The 19,666-nt window shown below is 39.6% G+C and overlaps 1 protein-coding gene and 1 pseudogene across 3 annotated transcripts in view; one reads left to right on the forward strand and one right to left on the reverse strand.

Annotated features, from left to right (window-relative positions):
- MCMBP (minichromosome maintenance complex binding protein) overlaps positions 1 to 19,666 on the reverse strand; it is a 63,600-nt gene that overhangs the window by 5,730 nt on the left and 38,204 nt on the right. The window contains exons 9-14 of one of the 2 annotated variants that reach the window (XM_082601718.1): positions 13,505 to 13,677; positions 13,036 to 13,159; positions 11,745 to 11,862; positions 6,370 to 6,535; positions 5,290 to 5,423; positions 4,192 to 4,356 (exon numbers count right to left, since the gene is read on the reverse strand). In XM_082601718.1, coding sequence (XP_082457844.1) covers positions 4,192 to 4,356; positions 5,290 to 5,423; positions 6,370 to 6,535; positions 11,745 to 11,862; positions 13,036 to 13,159; positions 13,505 to 13,677 — 880 coding nt within the window. Of the gene's footprint in view, positions 1 to 4,191; positions 4,357 to 5,289; positions 5,424 to 6,369; positions 6,536 to 11,744; positions 11,863 to 13,035; positions 13,160 to 13,498; positions 13,678 to 19,666 lie in introns of both variants that reach the window. The other variant, XM_082601717.1, reaches the window with a different exon arrangement.
- Positions 16,964 to 19,664, forward strand: LOC309792233 (Y-box-binding protein 1-like; annotated as a pseudogene). The gene has a single exon. The product of its transcript is annotated as a Y-box-binding protein 1-like (transcript).

A 19,666-nucleotide genomic window follows, 5' to 3' on the forward strand; every position in this document is an offset into this window, starting at 1 on the left:
AACCTACCTAAGGAGACAAAAGACCTGTATGCAGGAAACTATAAGACACTGTTGAAAGAAATTAAAGATGATACCAACAGATGGGGAGATATACCATGTTCTTGGATTGGAAGAATAAATGTTGTGAAAACGACTATACTACCCAAAGCCATCTACAGATTCAGTACAATCCCTATCAAATTACCAATGACATTTTTTACAGAACTAGAGCAAAAAATCTTAAAATCTGCACGGAGACACAAAAGACCCCGAATAGCCAAAGCAGTCTTGAGGGAAAAAAACAGAGCTGGAGGAATCAGACTCCCTGACTTCAGACTATACTACAAAGCTACAGTAATCAAGACAATACAGTACTGGCACAAAAACAGAAATATAGATCAATGGAACAGGATAGAAAGCCCAGAGACAAACCCACACACCTATGGTCAACTAATCTATGATAAAGGAGGCAAGGAGATACAATGGAGAAAAGACAGTCTCTTCAATACATGGTGCTGGGAAAACTGGACAGGTACATGTAAAAGAATGAAATTAGAACCCTCCCTAACACCATACACAAAAATAAACTCAAAATGGATTAAAGACCTAAATCTAAGACTGGACAACATAAAAATCTTAGAGGAAAACACAGGAAGAACACGCTTTGACATAAATCACAGCAAGATCTTTTCTCATCCACCTCCTAGAGTAATGGAAGTAAAAACCAAAAGTAAACAAATGGGACCTAATGAAACTTAAAAGCTTTTGCACAGCAAAGGAAACTACAAACAAGATGAAAAGACAACCCTCAGAATGGGAGAAAATATTTGCAAACAAATCAACAGACAAAGGATTAATCTCCAAAATATATAAACACCTCATGCAGCTCAATATTAAAAAAACAAACAACCCAATCCAGAAATGGGCAGAAGACCTAAATAGACATTTCTCCAAAGAAGACATACAGATGGCCAAGAAGCACATGAAAAGCTGCTCAACATCACTAATTATTAGGGAAATGCAAATCAAAACTACAATGAGGTATCACCTCACACCAGTTAGAATGGGCATCATCAGAAAATCTACAAAGAAAAATGCTGGAGAGGGTGTGGAGAAAAGGGAACCATCTTCCACTGTTGGTGGGAATGCAAACTGGTACAGCCACTATGGAGAACAGTATGGAGGTTCCTTAAAACACTAAAAACAGAATTACCATATGACCCAGCAATCCCACTACTGGGCATATACCCAGAGAACACCATAATTCAAAAAGACAAATGCACCCCAGTGTTGACTGCAGCACTATTTACAATAGCCAGGACATGGAAGCAACCTAAATGCCAATCCACAGATGAATGGATAAAGATGTGGTACATATATACAATGGAATATTACTCAGCCATAAAAAGGAACGAAATTGGGGCATTTGTAGAGACGTGGATGCATCTAGAGACTGTCATACAGAGTGAAGTAAGTCAGAAAGAGAAAGACAAATATTGTACATTAACACATATATGTGGAACCTAGAAAATGGTACAGATGAACCGGTTTGCAGGGCAGAATTTGAGACACAGAAGTAGAGAACAAACGTATGGACACCAAGGGGGGAAAGTGGCAGGGTGGTGGTGTGATGAATTGGGAGATTGGGATTGACATATATACACTAACATGTATAAAATGGATAACTAATAAGAACCTGCTGTATAAAAAAATAAAAAGTCACTGTGGAAAACAACAACAACCAAACCAAAAAAAAAAAAGAAAGAAAAAAGAAAAAAAGACAAAATCTGGGGAATGAGATATCTGGAGGGGGAGGAACACACACATATGTATATATATACACACATATGCATATATATGTATATATACATATATACACACGTATATATACATCTACACACATATACATATACACAGTGACACACACATATATGTGTGTGTGGGTGTGTATATCTATCCCCAACCACCAGGAATTTAGCAGGTCACAAGCATGCACAGGGCTGGGCACATGCTCAGAAGATCTGAGCCTGAGCAGGCAGGCCATAAGCTCTCACCACTGAACAACCTTGAGGCTCTGTGCAAGCAGAAGGCAAAGGCTAGGCGGCAGCTGTAAACTGCATGGCTGAGTGTTAAAGGATTGCCCCAACATGGATACAGAGTCCCTTAGCTTAGACTGGGAGACTGCTTCCAGGCATCTAAGGAAATAAAATTTCTATCCAATCACTGCCCACTGAGCTAACCGAGCCAAGACTTCAGTGCTCACATACAACTAAGAATACAGACTTTTAAAAATCAGTTCAGAAAAGTGGCTAAACAACAAAGGGCAACAACAACAAACCCTGGGGGGCAGGCGGGGAGGGGGCAGAATCTGCCAGAGCAGAGTTGCCAAATTATATTATTTAAAACACCTGGCTTTGGGCTTCCCTGGTGGCATAGTGGTTAAGAATCCGCCTGCCAATGCAGGGAACACAGGTTCGAGCCCTGGTCCAGGAAGATCCCCCATGCCGCGGAGCAACTAAGCCCGTGTGCCACAACTGCTGAGCCTGTGCTCTAGAGCCCACGAGCCACAACTACTGAAGCCCGCACACCTAGAGCCCGTGCTCCGCAACAAGAGAACCCACCCAATGCGAAGCTTGTGCACCACAACGAAGAGTAGCCCCCACTCACTGCAACTAGAGAAAAGCCCGCATGCAGCAATAAAGACCCAACGCAGCCAAAGATAAATAAAGTAACTAGATTAAAAAAAAAATCATCCATAAAACACCTGGTTTTCAATACAAAAAGTAGAAAAGAAATACAAAGAGACAAGAATGTGTAGCCCCCTTCATTGGAAAATAAGAAGTCCTTGAGGAAACTTAAATATTGGAATGACTACACAAAGACTTTAAATCACCTATTTTAAATATATTCAAAGAACTAAAGGAAACCATGAATAAAGAACTTTAAGTATGAGAATGGTGTCTCACCAAATAGAAAATACCAGTAAAGCAAAAGAAATTATTTAAAAAGCAAACAGAAATTCTGAAGTTGAAAAATACAACTTAAATTAAAAATTCACTTGAAAGGCAGAAGAAAGATTCAGCAAATCTGTAGATAGGCTGACCAAAATTATCTGGTCTGTGGAACAGAAAGCAAAAAGAATGAGGAAAACTGAACAGAGCCTCAAAGACCTGTGGGACACCATCAAGTGTACCACATACATACATGGGAGTGCCACAGAGGAGAAAGGGGCAGAAAAAAAACTTAAAGAAATAATGGTCAAAAACTTACCAAATGTCTTGAAAACTCCCCCCAAATGTGCATTAATCTGCACATCCAAGAAGCTCAATAAATTGCAAGTAGGATAAACTCAAAGAGATCCATACGTAGACACATTACAGCTAAACTGTCAAAAGCCAAAGAGAGAATCTTGAAAGGACAAGAGAAAAATGACTCACTGTGTACAAAGAACCCTCACTGGAAACTGACTTCTCCTCAGAAAATCCAGAAGGCAGTTGGAGGACTTAAAAGTGCTGAAACAACAAGCCTATGAATCAAGAATTCTACGTCCAGCAAAATTAGTCTCCAAAAATTAAGGAGAAATGAAGATATTCCCAGGTAAGCAAAAACTGAGAATGTGTCACAAGCAGAGCTCCCCCATAAAAAATACTGAGAAATACGAAAGAGACTTCTCCAGGCTAAAGTGAAAGTAACTCGGATCCACGTGAAGATCACTGGTAAAGGTAAACTACACAGGTAAATATAAAAGGTAGTATAAATGTCTTTAAAGACAACTGCATAAAGCAATAATTATAAATGTGTTGACAAACGTATCAGTGTATAAAGATGTAATGTGAATGATAATAAAGCACAAAGGAGCGGAGAAGGAATGGAAGTATAAAGGAGTAAAGCTTTTGCATACTATTGTGATTAAACTGGCATAATCCTAAAGTAATCCCAGATTATCATAGTTAAGATGTTAATGTAGCTCCCAGGGCAACTACTAAAGAAAAAAAATATGTCATAAAAGAAAAGACATGGAAATTAAAATTGTACACTAGAAATATCTATTTCAAACAAAAGAAGACAATAATGGAGGAAGAGAGGAACAAAAAAGACATATGACACAGAAAACAAATAGCAAGATTACCTTATCAGTAATTACAGTAAATGTAAATTGATTAAATATCCCAATTCAACATAGGGAAATCCTTTGTTTTAACCCAAACACACCTTTGTTATTTCATCAGATATGCTATAATCCAGGAACCTCAAAAGGGTCAGATAAATGCGGAATTTATTCAGCACAGAAGGCAGCAGGGCGGAGAGAAGGCTGTTCATGTACTCCTCCATGTTTGGTGGAATTAGCTGTGGCTGTAAGTGGATCTGGCAGTCTGCCTAAAATGAGAAACAGTACACATTATTTTCCAAGTTCCTAAATCAACCTAGAATTTCAGGGGGATGCATCATCTCTATCAGCCCCTAAGGGGATTAAATACAATTCATTAGTAGGGGGAGGTCAGTTTTTAATATTAATTTATATGCACTATAACTATCTCAGCAATAACTACAGAAGTTAGCCTTTTCTTGGTTACTTATGTTTCCTCAATGGTATCAGTAAACATATAAAAAGATAGTGAACCTCTAAAAAGCAGCTAATTAAAATGTTTTAGACGTTTCCTTAATCACGGAACACGTACTCTATTTCTTACTGAACTGCATTTCTAGAAACCACATAGAGCAAATCACACTTTCCCACAGAAATTTACCATTGAGCCATTTCATTCTTATTCACAGGCAGTTCCTCATATATCAAGGGTGAACATCATTATACAGAGCAACTATATGCCTTTTCAACAACTGGGCATACTTCTCAACATTAATGACTCAGATGTAAAAGCTCTCTTCATTAGTCACTGATGATTCACCAGAGCATTTCACCATAAAGCATAGAAATAATTACCAGATGATTAGGAACATTTTAAAAGAAACTCTGAAATATTTCTCACGTAGGACTGGCAGAAAACAATGGAACAGAAGCAGCAAGAACAAAGGTCTGGATGTTAATCAGGCAATTTACAGACAGTTTCTACTTTCTCTCCCTACATGTGGGAGTTTCTGCTGCCAAGAGTTTTCTTTGCTTCTCTTGTGATTTTCTTTACAAAGTTTTCATCCCAGAGAACAAAATAATCAGTTCCCTCATTAATAATCAGCAGCCACAACCTTGAACAAGTTTAACTTATTAATAATAATCAGTACCAAGAAACAAAGCAAATATACAGATATCTTTCCAATATAACCTCCGTCCATTTTAAAATGACCCTTCATTACCGGCAGGAGTGATCTCCCCTCCGAAGTAATAAAAACATTAATATTGCAGGGGAATTCCATCTGGTGGTAGCTGAAGTCATAATCCACCTTCTGCCAAGTTATTAGGTTGCTCAGGGCAGTCACATTATGAACACCTACAAAAACAAGGGAATAATTTTTCAGTAACTTGACTTTAATCACCTAACCAAATTAGTTTTGCTGACATTGATATTAAGACATGAGATTTCTACTGCTTTAAAAAAAGTATATGAGGCACTGCTCAATCTTCTAAATGGTCATTAATTAATAGGCTTCACAAGATAATATCTGTCAAGCTAGACAAACATATTTCTGGAGCCAAGATTCCTCCCCCACCCACCCCAAATCTAATACCAAGCATCTGGTGTGCAATTAGATATAAAGTAGTTCCCAATAAAAGTATGATTATTTTGTATGTGGCATCTTCACAGGGCTAAAATAATCTGGTAGAACCAAAACTATTTTTATACAGAGATAAGGTTACTGAATTTTACTGAATTTATACTCACCTTTGCCTTAATTCTACCCAGTCTACACTATTTTTTCAATTTTTACCTCTTGAACTTACCACCAGCAAAGTGTCTTAATTCTCATTTGAGCATAGATAAAGCAATCTGCTTTCTTGTAATTTTATAACATGTTCCATAACTGAGGTTAATGCAAGCCATCTGATCTACTCAATAGTTTTTCAGAGATTCTTCGAAAAAAATTTTTTAGATCACACTGGCTGGTAAAAAATGTTTTATTAGATCTTTTCTACAACTTTTCTTTTGAGGTAATATAGGACTAAAGGCAAAACCTCCTCCCTTTTCAGCCTTTAAAACGCTACCTGCTACTTACTTGGTGTATTATCATACCATTTTCAAACTATCACAAAACATAGTTGATGTACACAATTTATTTGTTAATGATATATGCTTTAAACAAATTCACAGAGCAAGCCTTTGTCTTAAATACTTGTGAAGTGTGAATTTGTCTTTGTTCAGTTATTCCTTAGAAAATCATTACCACGCCTGGCTTTCCTGGGAGTTAGAAATGGAAGGACAATGTCCATGCACACACCTGGCGTGTCCAGCTGCCCCTGGTCCAGGAGAGTTTCATCAATTACAAGAGAAGTATTGCTGGGCAGCTGGAGGAGCCCGCTGACCAAGCGATTGGCTGTGTAGTCTTTGTGGGGAATGAATTTCAAGTGGTTCATGTTCGCTATAGTCATCTGCAGATGAAAAGACTGCAAAGAGAAATTTTTTTAATGATCAAGGAACTAAGTTTCCCTCTTTTAAGAAAATATATATTTGGAATTAAACACTACATTTTATAATGGAAAGAAAGAGCTTATTATTTCTAAGGAAGTAAGCAGTCTCATGGTTTCTTGAGCTCTTAGAAACAAAAATTTCTCCATCATAAGAATTTCTGATTCTATGAGCTGCTTTATTCTCAGCTGTCTTGTTCAGTATTCTTAAAGAATATTTTTTATTTTACCAGTGAACCAGAAACAAATGATAGACAACTGATACATATATCAAATATTCAGAGGCTTATTAACTTCTTTAACCGACCACAGGCTAACAAAACAGAAAATAAAATGTTTATTTACACATCAAGACCGAGAGAGAAAAGCTTAATTTTCCTCTGTACTCCCTGAATTAAAATCACATTCACCAGTAAAGGCAAACATACAGTAAAAGTAGGAAATCATCCATACACAAATACGATATCTAAATCAGTAATTGTGAGAGGAGAGGACAAACACCAAACTATATTGCCCAAGGTGATCTACAAATTCAATGAAATCCCTATCAAATAACCAAGGGCGGTTTTCCTTTTTTTTTTTTTTTTCAGCGGTACACGGGCCTCTCACTGTTGTGGCCTCTCCCGTTGCAGAGCACAGGCTCCGGACACGCAGGCTCAGCGGCCACGGCTCACGGGCCTAGCCACTCCACGGCATGTGGGATCTTACCGGACCAGGGCACAACCCGGACCCATGTCCCCTGCATCGGCAGGCGGACTCTCAACCACTGTGCCACCAGGGAAGCCCCCAATGGCGTTTTTTATAGAACTAGAAAAAAATTTTTTTAATTTGTATGGAAACACAAAAGACCCCAAATAGCCAAAGCAATCTTGAGAAAGAAAAATGGAGCTGGAGGAATCAGGCTCCCTGACTTCAGACTATACTACAAAGCTACAGTCATCAAAACAGTATGGTACTAGCACAAAACAAAAATACAGATCAATGGAACAGAACAGAAAGCCCAGAAATAAACCCACACACATATGGTCAATTAATCTACAACAACAGAGGCAAGAATATACCATGAAGAAATGACAGTCTCTTCAATAAGTGTTGCTGGGAAAACTGGACAGCCACATGTAAAAGAATGAATTAGAACATTCTCTAACACCATATAAAAAAATAAACTCAGAATGGATTAAATACCTAAATGTAAGACTGGATACCATAAAACTCCTCGAGGAAAACATAGGCAGAACACTCTGACATAAATGGCAGCAATATCTTTTTGGATCTATCTCCTAGAGTAATGGAAATAAAAACAAAAATAAACAAATGGGACCTAATTAAACTTAAAAGCTTTTGCACAGCAAAGGAAACCATAAACAAAATGAAAAGACAACCTACAGAATGGGAGAAAATATTTGCAAATGATGCAACTGACAAGGGCTTAATTTCCAAAATATACAAACAGCTCATACAGCTCAGTATCAAAATAACAAACCCAATCAAAAAGTGGGAATAGACCTAAGTAGGCATTTCTCCAGAGACGACACACACATGGCCAAAAGGCACGTGAAAAGATGCTCAACATTGTTATTAGAGAAATGCAGATCAAAACTACAATGAGATATCACCTTACACTGGTCAGAATGGCCATCATCAAAATGTCTACAAATAATAAATGCTGGAGAGGGTGTGGAGAAAAGGGAACCCTCCTACACTGTTGGTGGGAATGTAAAGTGGTACAGCCTCTATGGAAAACAGTATGGAGTTTCCTCAGAAAACTAAAAATAGAATTACCAAAGGATCCAGCAATCCCACTCCTGGGCATACAAACGAAACTCTAAACCAAAAAGATACACGCACCCCTTTGTTCACAGCAGCGCTATTCACAATAGCCAAGACATGGAAACACCTAAATGTCCATCAACAGATGAATGGATAAAGAAGATGTGGTACATATATACAATGGAATACTCAGCCATAAAAAACAATGGAATAATGGCAGTTGCAGCAACATGGATGGATCTAGAGATTATCATACTAAGTAAAGTAAGCCAGAGAAAGACAAGTATCATATGATATCAATTACATGTGGAATCTTAAAAAAAAAAAAAAAGATACAAATGAACTTATATACAAAACAAAAATAGACCCACAGACACAGAAAACAAACTTATGGTTACCAAAGGGGAAAGGGTTGGGGGGTGGGGGGATAAATTAGGAGTTTGGGATTAACATAATACACTACTGCATATAAAACAGATAACCAACAGGGACCTACTGTATAGCACAGGGAAGTATACTCAATATTTTGTAATAACCTATAAGGGAAAAGAATCTGAGAAAAAAATAGATATATATGTATGTGTAACTGAATCACTCTGCTGTACACCTGAAACTAACACAACACTGTAAATCAACTGTACTTCAATTTTTAAAAAATTTGTGAATCACTATATTGTACACCTGTAACTTATATAATATTATATATCAACTATACTTCCATTTAAAAAATTTTTAATAAATTTTGAAAATAAAATAAAACCATATTCATTCAGCATAGACAGCTGCAGACCTCTAAACAAATTGCTCCAAGAGGCCTGAGGTGTGGAGGACTCCACACTGTCATCAGCGCTGTGGGTCTCGGAACCTGCTCCACCCGGGACATGCTGCCTCCTCACCCAGTCTCAGCAGTAGAAAATCAGTTAAGCCCACCTGCACCTCCCTCCGTCTTCCTGAGCCCACCACACCCAGTGTGCCCTCTGCACCCTGCGTTGTACTCCAATCTACGATCACTCTGGACCATAAAGAAGTATGTGTGGTACGGGTGGAGACTGGGGTGGGGAAGGATATCATGGAAGAGAGAAGACGTATTTTCAAAATGCAGAGGATTTTTGTACTTTGGCTCAGTAATTCAAAGAAAGCGGGGTGTGTGTGTGTGTGTGTGTGTGTGTGTGTCATATTATAGATACAAGGAAATGACCCCGAAAGAAACAGAGTCTGTCGAAACAAAAGGTGGCATAGAGCAGGGTGCAGCTCCATATAAGCAAAAGCAGGTCACTCACACTTACTGCTGTGAAAACTAAATAAGATTATTAAAAAGGCAAGTGTTTAGAAAAAGTTCAGTGCTAGCTAGACACAAACAAGAGTAATATATGGAAGTGGGATATGGTAAAAATGAAACAGTAAAACAAACCACTACAAAGTGATGTAGAATAAAAAGAAAAAGGAAATACCTTACCATGCAAGAACCTTGAGTACTTTCCTCATATCACTTTCATACTTAAAAATATAATTCATGTCCCAAGTATGTGCTACTTAAATCTTGGCCTCAAGCTTTGAGTGGCCCTACGCTGCCACTCAGACCTCACGTCCTACGCTCCTCCCCAGCACTCATTCCATGGCAGCACACCGGCCCCTCGGGCTGGCGTTCCTCAACATGCCCAGCACGCTGCGCTCAGACCCTGAACTTGTTCTCTGCACAGGACAGACACTTTCCCCAACATGGCCCTGTGTCTTGATCCTGGGTTTGCATCAAGTCTCTCCCTGAACTCCACCCTGGAGAAGGCTTCCCCGACATGCTGTAGATGTCAGCAACTCCACCCTGGCCTACCCCCAAGCACTCCCTATCCCCTTCCCCTGGGCCTTTACTGCTCTCCATGGCACTTCAGTGACACACTATATATGTTATTTATTATTTGTTGGTCTTCCACCACCAACAAAATGTGGTCCAGGACACTCCCAGGGAGTTGCTGAAACCCTTTTATGGGGTTCATGAGGTCAAAATCACACATGGATAAAAAATCCATTCAATGTGCAAGACAGAACAATGAATTTACGATAGCAGAGTATAAAAAGTTCATTTATGAGATTACAGATTTTCACACAACTATCCTTGAAGAAAATGCCAGGTGGACAGTTTTGGTATAGTATCAGAAGAATATCTACAGTTATCTGAAAATGCCATTAAAAGTCCTTCCTGGGCTTCCCTGGTGGCGCAGTGGTTGAGAGTCCGTCCGCCTGCCGGTGCAAGAGACAGGGGTTCGTGCCCTGGTCCGGGAGGATCCCACATGCCGCGGAGCGGCTGGGCCCGTGAGCCATGGTCGCTGAGCCTGCGTGTCTGGAGCCTGTGCTCCGCAGTGGGAGAGGCCACAACAGTGAGAGGCCCGTGTACCGCAAAAAAAAAAAAAAAAGTCCTTCCTTTGCCAACTACTTTTTCATCTGTGTAAGGCCAGCATTCCTTCATATACTTCAGTCAAAACATCATGTTACAATAGACTGAATGCAGGAACAGATATGACAATCCAGCTGTCTTCTATTAATCCAGACATTACAGAGACTGGCAAAAATTTAAAACAATGTCACTTTTATCACTAATATTTTTTTGTTTGGAAAAATAGCTATTTTTTACAAAAATATTTTACTTCTGCTCATATGTAACTGATTTATTTTCAATGAATATTTTAATATGTTTTTAGTTTTAACTTCTAATATGGTAAATTGATAATAAAAACCCAAACAACATCTCTTTAAGTTCTCAATAATTTTTTAACAGTGTAAAGTGAGTCAAGGAGAGTGAGAAATATTGGTCTATTTAGTCCACTGCTGTTTCTTAAGAGCCCAGAAGACACTCAATAAACACTGGTTAAATGAATGATCTGTTTCAACCTCTTAAATTTCCAAAGTAAGAAGTGATCGGCATTGCCAGTCACACAACTAATCAGAAGCTATTCCCCTGTCCCCAAGATCTTACTACCACACAAACACTGCGTTCCAGATGTCCTGGCAAATAAAGGTAGCTTGACTTTCCAAACAGGAATTAAAACTGGGGCAGTAGAGATAAAGTTATTACCTCAACTAAAAGAATTATGCTCCTATAATTTAGAGTTTACTTAGATTTACGATTTTAAAGCACACAAAGGATACCAAATTGTACAAACAAACTGGCATCAACGGAGAGTACAATGTTAAGGGAGTTACTACAGTTGTGTTGTTACTTAAAGAAACCTGTGCTAAGGCAATAAAGGAAACGTGAAACGTTTAGGAGTTAGTACATTTTAAATTACGAAACTAGGCAGGCTTTGTTTCCCCTTAATGAGGTCTGTTAACATCTCAAAGTTAAATATTTGGGTTGAATGAAAGACAATCAGATGGACTTTTAAAGTATACTTAAGCTTATAATACATATTTATATTGATCTTACTGCTGGAACTAGATGTTGAATAATTCGATATAAGTGTTCTGTGAAGGTACTATTCCGTGGACACCCACTCAAGTTAACTGTAAATTTTCCTAGTGGAAGAACATCTCTTCTTGTGTATCTAGAAAAAAAAAAAGATATTATCCAATAAGATACTCAGGTGATTTCCTGATCTCCATCAAAAAGCAAACGAATAAAAATTAGCTTAATACTGTCATTAAAATTAAAGCAGATCACTGATCAGTTGTTTTTTTAAGCAGAAACAACAATAAAAATAATAGCCACTACTTAAGTGCTGGGCACGTGCCAGGTACCGTTCTAAGTACTTAAATGTTTTCTCATTTAATTCCCAAACACTCTGAGGTAGGTATTATTCTTTTCCTTTTACAGATGAGAACCCTGAGACCCAGAGATTTTAAAAGACACGCCCACGTTCACATAGCCAGGAAGTGACAGAGCTGAACGTGAACCCAGGCAGTTTGGTTCCAGAGTCTATGCTCTCAACCATCATGTCCCACTGTCCCAAATCCTACCTGAGGAAAGATGTATAGTACAAAGATGTTTACCGGAGGGTTATTGAAACAGAAAAAGTAGGAAAACCTAACATTGAGGGAAAAAATACAACTGTCTGTAAGGAAATACTGCATAGCCATTAAGAGGTTCAAGAAGAATGATGATAGGAAACGCTGAACAGAAATGACAAAAGCAAGATAATGATCTGTTTAGAGTATAATTGAGATCTAAGTAGGGATGGATACATCTGTAAACAAACAAAGATGACATGAACAGGTACCAAGATCTGTTAACTGAGATCATCTTTAAGTGGTGAGACTACAGACAATTTCAATTTTCTTCTTTATGATCTTGGAACTTGTTGAAGGCACCCATGTTATTTTGAAATCAGAAAACAAAGAGCTGTAGTGAAGGGAAAGGGAGAGGGGCACATGTCCACATACAAGTGAAATGTATACCCAATGGACCTCACAGAGCCTTGGGATGTATAAATAGAGAATTCAGAATGCCAAAAGGATAAAACAGCTCATTTTTACTCATTGGCCAGGTTCTTTATCTGACTTTTGCTCTTAAATTTAAGGAGATACAATCAAAATGCTACATGGGACACTGAGAAAAGTTGAAAAAGGAATTTCTGTGATTTGGTATAACACCTGTTACCCTGAACAAATAACCATCTGGTGATGAAGCCTAATAAACAAAAACAGAACCCTTTCTGTTCTTTCCCCCTCTCAACAGAACACCAAACTCCCTTAATTCCCACCGGGAAAAGAGCACTTACACTGTAGAAATGAGATGTAATATAAGATATTCAGCTGCCAAACTGTCTCCCAGAAGGGCGTGAGTGAGGAACCCAAGCAGTTCTGCTCTGACTGGAGACAATTCAGACATGAAACTGGAAACAACTGCAGAGAGAAGGGAGACCAGATTCAGAACACAAACCAGGTCCTCTCGTGTCTCTTAGGTTAAAAAGTAACTGGAACAAAGCACTGCATGTCAGTAGATGACTAGTATGGACTTAAAATACTGGTCAGTAAGTGATGCCAGTTGTCAAAATAAGACAGCGTGTATACCTTTTGGGGGGCCTCATTTTAATGAAGAGAATTAACACAAAGGAAAATGGGGCAAAGAAATGGTGACCGCTGGAGAAATTTATTCTGACGACCAAGAACCTGACTGACAGCTCCACCACGCAGCTCTCACATGCTGGGTAAGTCTCTGGGCCACGAGGCTTCAGCACTTACACTTACAGGTTTTGCTCTCCTCCTTGTTAAGGCAAGCAGGCAGTAAAGGGTTGATGTGCTGCAACTTCTGGGCTAAAACCACATGGATTCTTGGCACTAAGGAGGCAGGAGGGCTGTGCACTCTCTGTTCTTCGGCTGTGTCCGTGCATTCCATTGGATCCAGCGGCGAAGAGGCATCCCTGCGGAGAGATGACAGAGCTTCAGTTCACAGAGGCGGCGGCTGCACAGATGTAAAAATAACACACATCTCTGAAAATCAAATGAGAACTCAAGCCAAGAACAATTTCACCTGCACGTCCCCTTAAAGAGCAGAAAACGCTCCTCTTCCTGGTGCGCAGTTACATCACAGATTTCAGGCTACTTCGGTCATATGATGAGATAAAGTATTTCTTCTATTCTTCAAAATCTATAACATTTTTACTGAGTGTGCTGTAACTACAGCAAATGGGGTACAGCATATCACTCATCAAGTCACTCCACAATGCAGACGCCCTTTCTTAAGCTACTACCTGGGACATCAAATACTTCATCGCATGTCTCAAAAATGGGGGTCTCTTCCTTAAAAGCCATCAGGTGTCTGCTATTCAGTGTGAAGAATTCATTCATCTCTCTTGCTAATTTCTTTTCCTAAATTTTATTCTTACATGATACCTCTCTTGAATAGTGAATAGACAAGCAGTGAAAAGGAAGTGTGAGTTTTTCAGATTTGCTAAATAAATTAGCAGATGACAGATTTATTGTGAGATAACTGAAACAAATGACTACAGTGTTTTTAGACTTTACAGACTGACTCTAGAGAGTCATCAATTCGTACCACCATCTTCCTTAAATACAAGAATGATACCAACAACCTTTACATAGTGTGTACCTTGTGCCGGGCAATGTTCTTCACTTTGCACACGCAAATTCATTAAAACCTCACAACCACCCTCATGTATAATGAGGAAACCAAGCCACTGCAGACGTTAAGTGTAAGGTCACAAAGCCAGTAAGTGGCCAAACCAGGATCCCAACCCAGGCCCTCTGGCTCAGTCTGTGTCCTAAAATGCCTCCATAGATGAAGTAACTCAAGCAGGAAATTCACCATAACCAGAAACAGCCAAGACAAGCAATTTTGTATGCCATTATTATGGAACTGTTTATTTAAAGTTGTTTAAAATGTCTGTTTTGCATCATTTTTTAAGTGTGAAAAAATAAGTTCTTCCTATGGAAAACCAAGATGAATGTCCAATATTTAACAAAAAACTCGACTGCAGGGGCAGAATATAATTCCTTTCTTTTGCCAACCTCAGGACAAAATAAAAAAGAATGAGGGTGGTCTGGATTTTCAGAATATATTAGGTTGAGTGAGGGGAAAAAATAGGTAAAAGAGCACAGATACCATGCCCTCTTTTATATAAGGCTAAGTGAGGAAAAAAATACATATGTATCTGTTTTTGCAAAAAAGAGATACAGGAACGATAAAAGCAGAACTGAGGCTGGTTCCCTACAGCAGCAGTCCTCAGCCTTTTTGGCACCAGGGACCAGTTTCATGGAAGACAATTTTCCCGCGGATGGGCAGGGGAGTGGCGGGTGCAGGGGTTGGGGGCATGGTCCAGGTGGTAACGCGAGCAAGGGGAGCAGCAGATGAAGCCTCGCTCTCCTGCCCTACAGAGCATGGCTGGCAGCAGGGTAGAAGAGATGAGGGTAGTGGGGAATGACATGCCTACGTCCTTTTTATACAGTTTTGATTTGGGCAACAATTTCCATGTTTTCTATACTTACCTTTAAGTACAGAAACCAATAAGGACGGAGGGAAAACTCTGCAGTGAAACACAGTGGAAACAAATGAACCTGACTATGTATAATGACTAACAACCAGCAGAGCACTGAAGTGGGAGGAAGTCACCCAGGTAACTCTGGAACACCGCTGACTATAAATACACTCTCATTCTAAAATAAAAATTGGAAACAAATAATGAACTCAAGTTACTAGGTTTGTTTTTTGCAGTGGTATGGGTTATCAGTTCCGAAATTACCTTCTCTGCATAGCAGTCTCCTCTTACCAGCAGGGAATACATTCCAAAACCCCTAGTGGATGCCTGAAACTGTGGATAGTACTGAGCCCCATATATAATATGTTTTTCCTATATATACATTCCTATGATCAAGTTTAATTTACAAATTAGGCACAGTAAGAGATTAACCATGATAACTAATAATAAAAATGAACAAGTACAATGATATACTACAATAAAAGTTATGTGAATGTGGTTTCTCTCTCAAAATATCTTATTGTACAAATTTAATGCCTTCTCCATCTTAACTACGCGCTTGTCACATCCCGTGGCTGTAACTTTTGCATGTTGGGATGCCAAAGCAAAACTACCGCTAATGTCTTTTCCCGTCTCAACAATTTCTCAGAATCTTCTGTTCTTACTGTAGATCGTAGCAACCTCAGCATACGATTCTGTTTCTTTCCGTACAAGTCAAAAAATTTTACCTTTTCACTTTAAAAAAAGCATTTTACAGCTTTTCTTTGGCATACCCAAATTGCCAGGATCACTACTCTTGTGCTTTGGAGCCATTATTAAGTAAAATAAGGGTTACTTGAATACAGGCACTGTGATACCTGGAAAGTCGATCTGATAACTGAGATGGCTACTAAGTGACTAACGGATGGCATACCCTGGACAAAGGGATGATTCACGTCCTGGGCAGGACGGAGTGGGGCAACTCGAGACTTCATCACGCTACTAAGAAAGGTATGCAATTTAAAACTTATTGTTTATTTCTGGAATTTCCCAGTTATTATTTTTAGACAGCGGTTGACTGTAGGTAACTGAAACCATGGAAAGCAAAACCAAAGTAAGGGGGACCCTACTACATCATAGAATTGAGCAAAGGAATATACTGAGGATACTGGGAGTCAAGTTTCTTTCTGTTAGAAAAGGGAATTACAAATACGGAAAGGAGGAAGACTAGAATGACACCGAGTTGTGGAGCTGAACTGAACTGGAACCAGGAAGACAGTGTGAGCTCATGGTTTCTGATATTGTAAATAATATAAAAATATACGTAGATGTGTGTATATAAACATGTGCGTGTGTGAGTATGTATATATTTCCTAGCTCTGCTGAAACGGCATAGAAGCAATGCCAGCTCAGTACCAATGAGCACACCAGTACTCAAATCTTGATTTTTTAAATAAAATTCTTCACTAAAAGAAACAGGTGCTCTTTGGAAAAAGGGCTGAAACTGAGGCTGAAGCATGGGAAGTACAAGATGAGGCTGAAACAGCTTAATGCATCAGAAAATATATGTTCAAAAATGGTAAGATAAGGTCACGTCAAAAAGAACCCAGAGTTCGATCGATCAGTAGCAGGAGCGGACCCCGGAGAGCCTGGAGCAGCCCCACTGCCGCCGCCGGCCCCACTCACCATCACCACAACCACAAGCAGCGAGGCCGAGACCCAGCAGCCACCTGCCGCCCAACCCCCCGCCCTCACTGCTGCCACCGCCAAGCCCGGTAAGACGGGCATGCGCAGGACTGGCAGCGGCACAGGCAGCAGTGGCCCCGGAGGCCTCATACCAGCGGCGCCTGCCGGCGGGGACAAAAAAGTCATTACAGTGAAGGTTCTGGGAACAGTAAAATGGTTCAATGTAAGAAACAGATATGGTTTCATCAACAGGAATGACACCAAGGAACATGTATTTGTACACCAGACTGCCATAAAGAAGAACCCCAGGAAGTACCTTCGCAGTGTAGCAGATGGAGAGACTGTGGAGTTCGATGTTGCTGAAGGAGAAAAGGGTGCGCAGGCAGCAAATGTTACAGGCCCTGGTGGAGTTCCAGCGCAAGGCAGTAAATATGCAGCATACCGTAACCATCATAGACACTATCCACGTCGCAAGGGTCCTCCACACAATCACCCGCAGAATTACCAGAACAGTGAGAGTGGGGAGAAGAATGAGGGATCCGAGAGTGCTCCCAAAGGGCTGGCCCAACAGCGCCGGCCCTACCGCAGGCGAAGGCGCCCACCTTACTGCATGTGGAGACCCAATGGGAGTCGACCACGGCACTCCAACCCTCCTGTGCAGAGAGAAGTGATGGAGGGTGCTGACCACCAGGGTGCAAGGAGAACAAGGTAGAGGAGTGAGACAGAATATGCCCTACTTGCCAAAGATGCCCAGAGAGGACGGCAATGAAGAAGAGAAGGAAAATCAAGGAGATGAGACCCAGCGTCAGCAGCCACCTCGACCTCGGTACCGCAGCAACTTCAACTACCAACGCAGACACCCAGAAAACCCTGAACCGCAAGATGGCAAAGAGACAAAAGCAGCCAATCCACCAGCTGAGAATTCATCCGCTCCCGAGGCTGAGCAGGGCAGGGCTGAGAAAATGCCGGCTTACCATCTCTACCATCACCCAGTTTAGTCATCCAACAAGAAGAAATGAATATGAAATTCCAGCAATAAGAAATGAACAAAAGATTGGAGATGAAGACCTTAAGTGCTTGCTTTTTGGCTGCTGACCACATAACTAGAACTATCTGCATTATCTAAGCAGCAAGGGGTTTTTATTATTTTTACCTAAAGACGTCTCTTTTTGGTAATGACAAACGTGTTTAAAAAAAAAAAAAAAAAGCTTGTTTTTTCTCAATACACCTTTAAAGGTTTTTAAATTGTTTCTTATCTGGTCAAGTTGAGATTTTTTAAAAATCTCATTTTTAATTTGCAATAAAAGTTTACCGCTTGATTTTTTTCAAAAAAGTCAACAAACTGCAAGCACCAGTTATAAGGTCTTAAATAATAATAATTAAAAAAAAAGAACCCAGAGCCTGCTTAAAGTGGCTCCCAGTAGCCAAATATGGGAAAATTTGAGGCTCAAAATAAATAACAGATCAACATCCACACAAACATAAACAAAAATTACTTGAATGAATAAAGAGAGAAATCTTACAGTAGAATGCCAATGAATAAATGTAGAAGGAATGACTGAACAGAAAATCACCATCAGAGTAACAATTGAGTCTAACAAGAATAATCAATGAATGCTAAAATAAGTGGGTGAAAATTAAATGAAACTGAAATGATATGGTCTTGAAGTATCTCTCTCTAAATTACCTGTTAACTACAAAGTAAAAAATAGTACCTTTACAGTAAAGAAACCTGTTAGACACCACCTTAACCTGAGCAAAAGAATATATTGAGGATACTGGGAGTCAAGTTTCTTTCTGTTAGAAAAGGGGATTACAAATACGGAAAGGAGGAAGACTAGAATGACACCGAGTTGTGGAGCTGAACTGAACTGGAACCAGGAAGACAGTGTGAGCTCATGGTTTCTGATATACTGACTTGTAAATAATATAAAGACTGATGTACGTGTGTACCACAAGTAACCAAGTGGTCAAAAAGAACTTCACGAGGAAGGGGATATTGTACCTGCTGGTGTGATACACTGAGAAAGATACATCACTTTGTAGTTTCCTGCCCAAAACGTATAACCAGAATCTAATCACACAAAAACATCAGACAAACCTAAACTGAGAGACATCCTACAAAATAACTGGCTTCTACTCTTCAAGTGTCAAGGTTCTGCTCTGCCATGTGAGGACACAGCAAGAAGACAACCATCTGCAAACCAGGAAAAAGGCCCTCACTAGACACTGGCGTCTTAACCTTGGATTTCCCAGCTTCCATAACTGTGAGAAATGAATTGTTTGTTGTATAAGCTGAAAGAACAGAAAAAATTGTCAAGGCCTTGAAGGACAACAAAGAGCTGGAGACTGCTCCAGGTTAACGCAACGAGTGATCCTGAGGATCCTGGACCAAGAAAATGACTGTCAGAAAGAACAGCAATGAGACAATTAGTGAAATTTAGTGTGGTCTGTGGTTAGTGTATTGTGTATTCACAGCAAATTTCCAAACTTTGTAGCTATACTCTGATTATATACAAGGAGGTCTTTGTTCTTAGGAAATATAAATGCAACAGCATTTAGGATATGACATACGTAACTTACTCTCAAGTGTTTCCAAAAAGTGTACGTATATATAAAAATGCGTGTATATAAAAATAAGCAAATGGAGCGTAAGCGTTAACAACTTGTAAATTCGGGTGAAGGGAGATAGGGAGTTCTTTATAATTTCAAACTTTCAGAAAAGTTGGAGGGTAATTATGTCAAAATA

This window comes from Mesoplodon mirus (genome assembly GCF_964341445.2).
Source record: "Mesoplodon mirus genome assembly, chromosome: 2".
NCBI lineage: Eukaryota > Metazoa > Chordata > Mammalia > Artiodactyla > Ziphiidae > Mesoplodon > Mesoplodon mirus.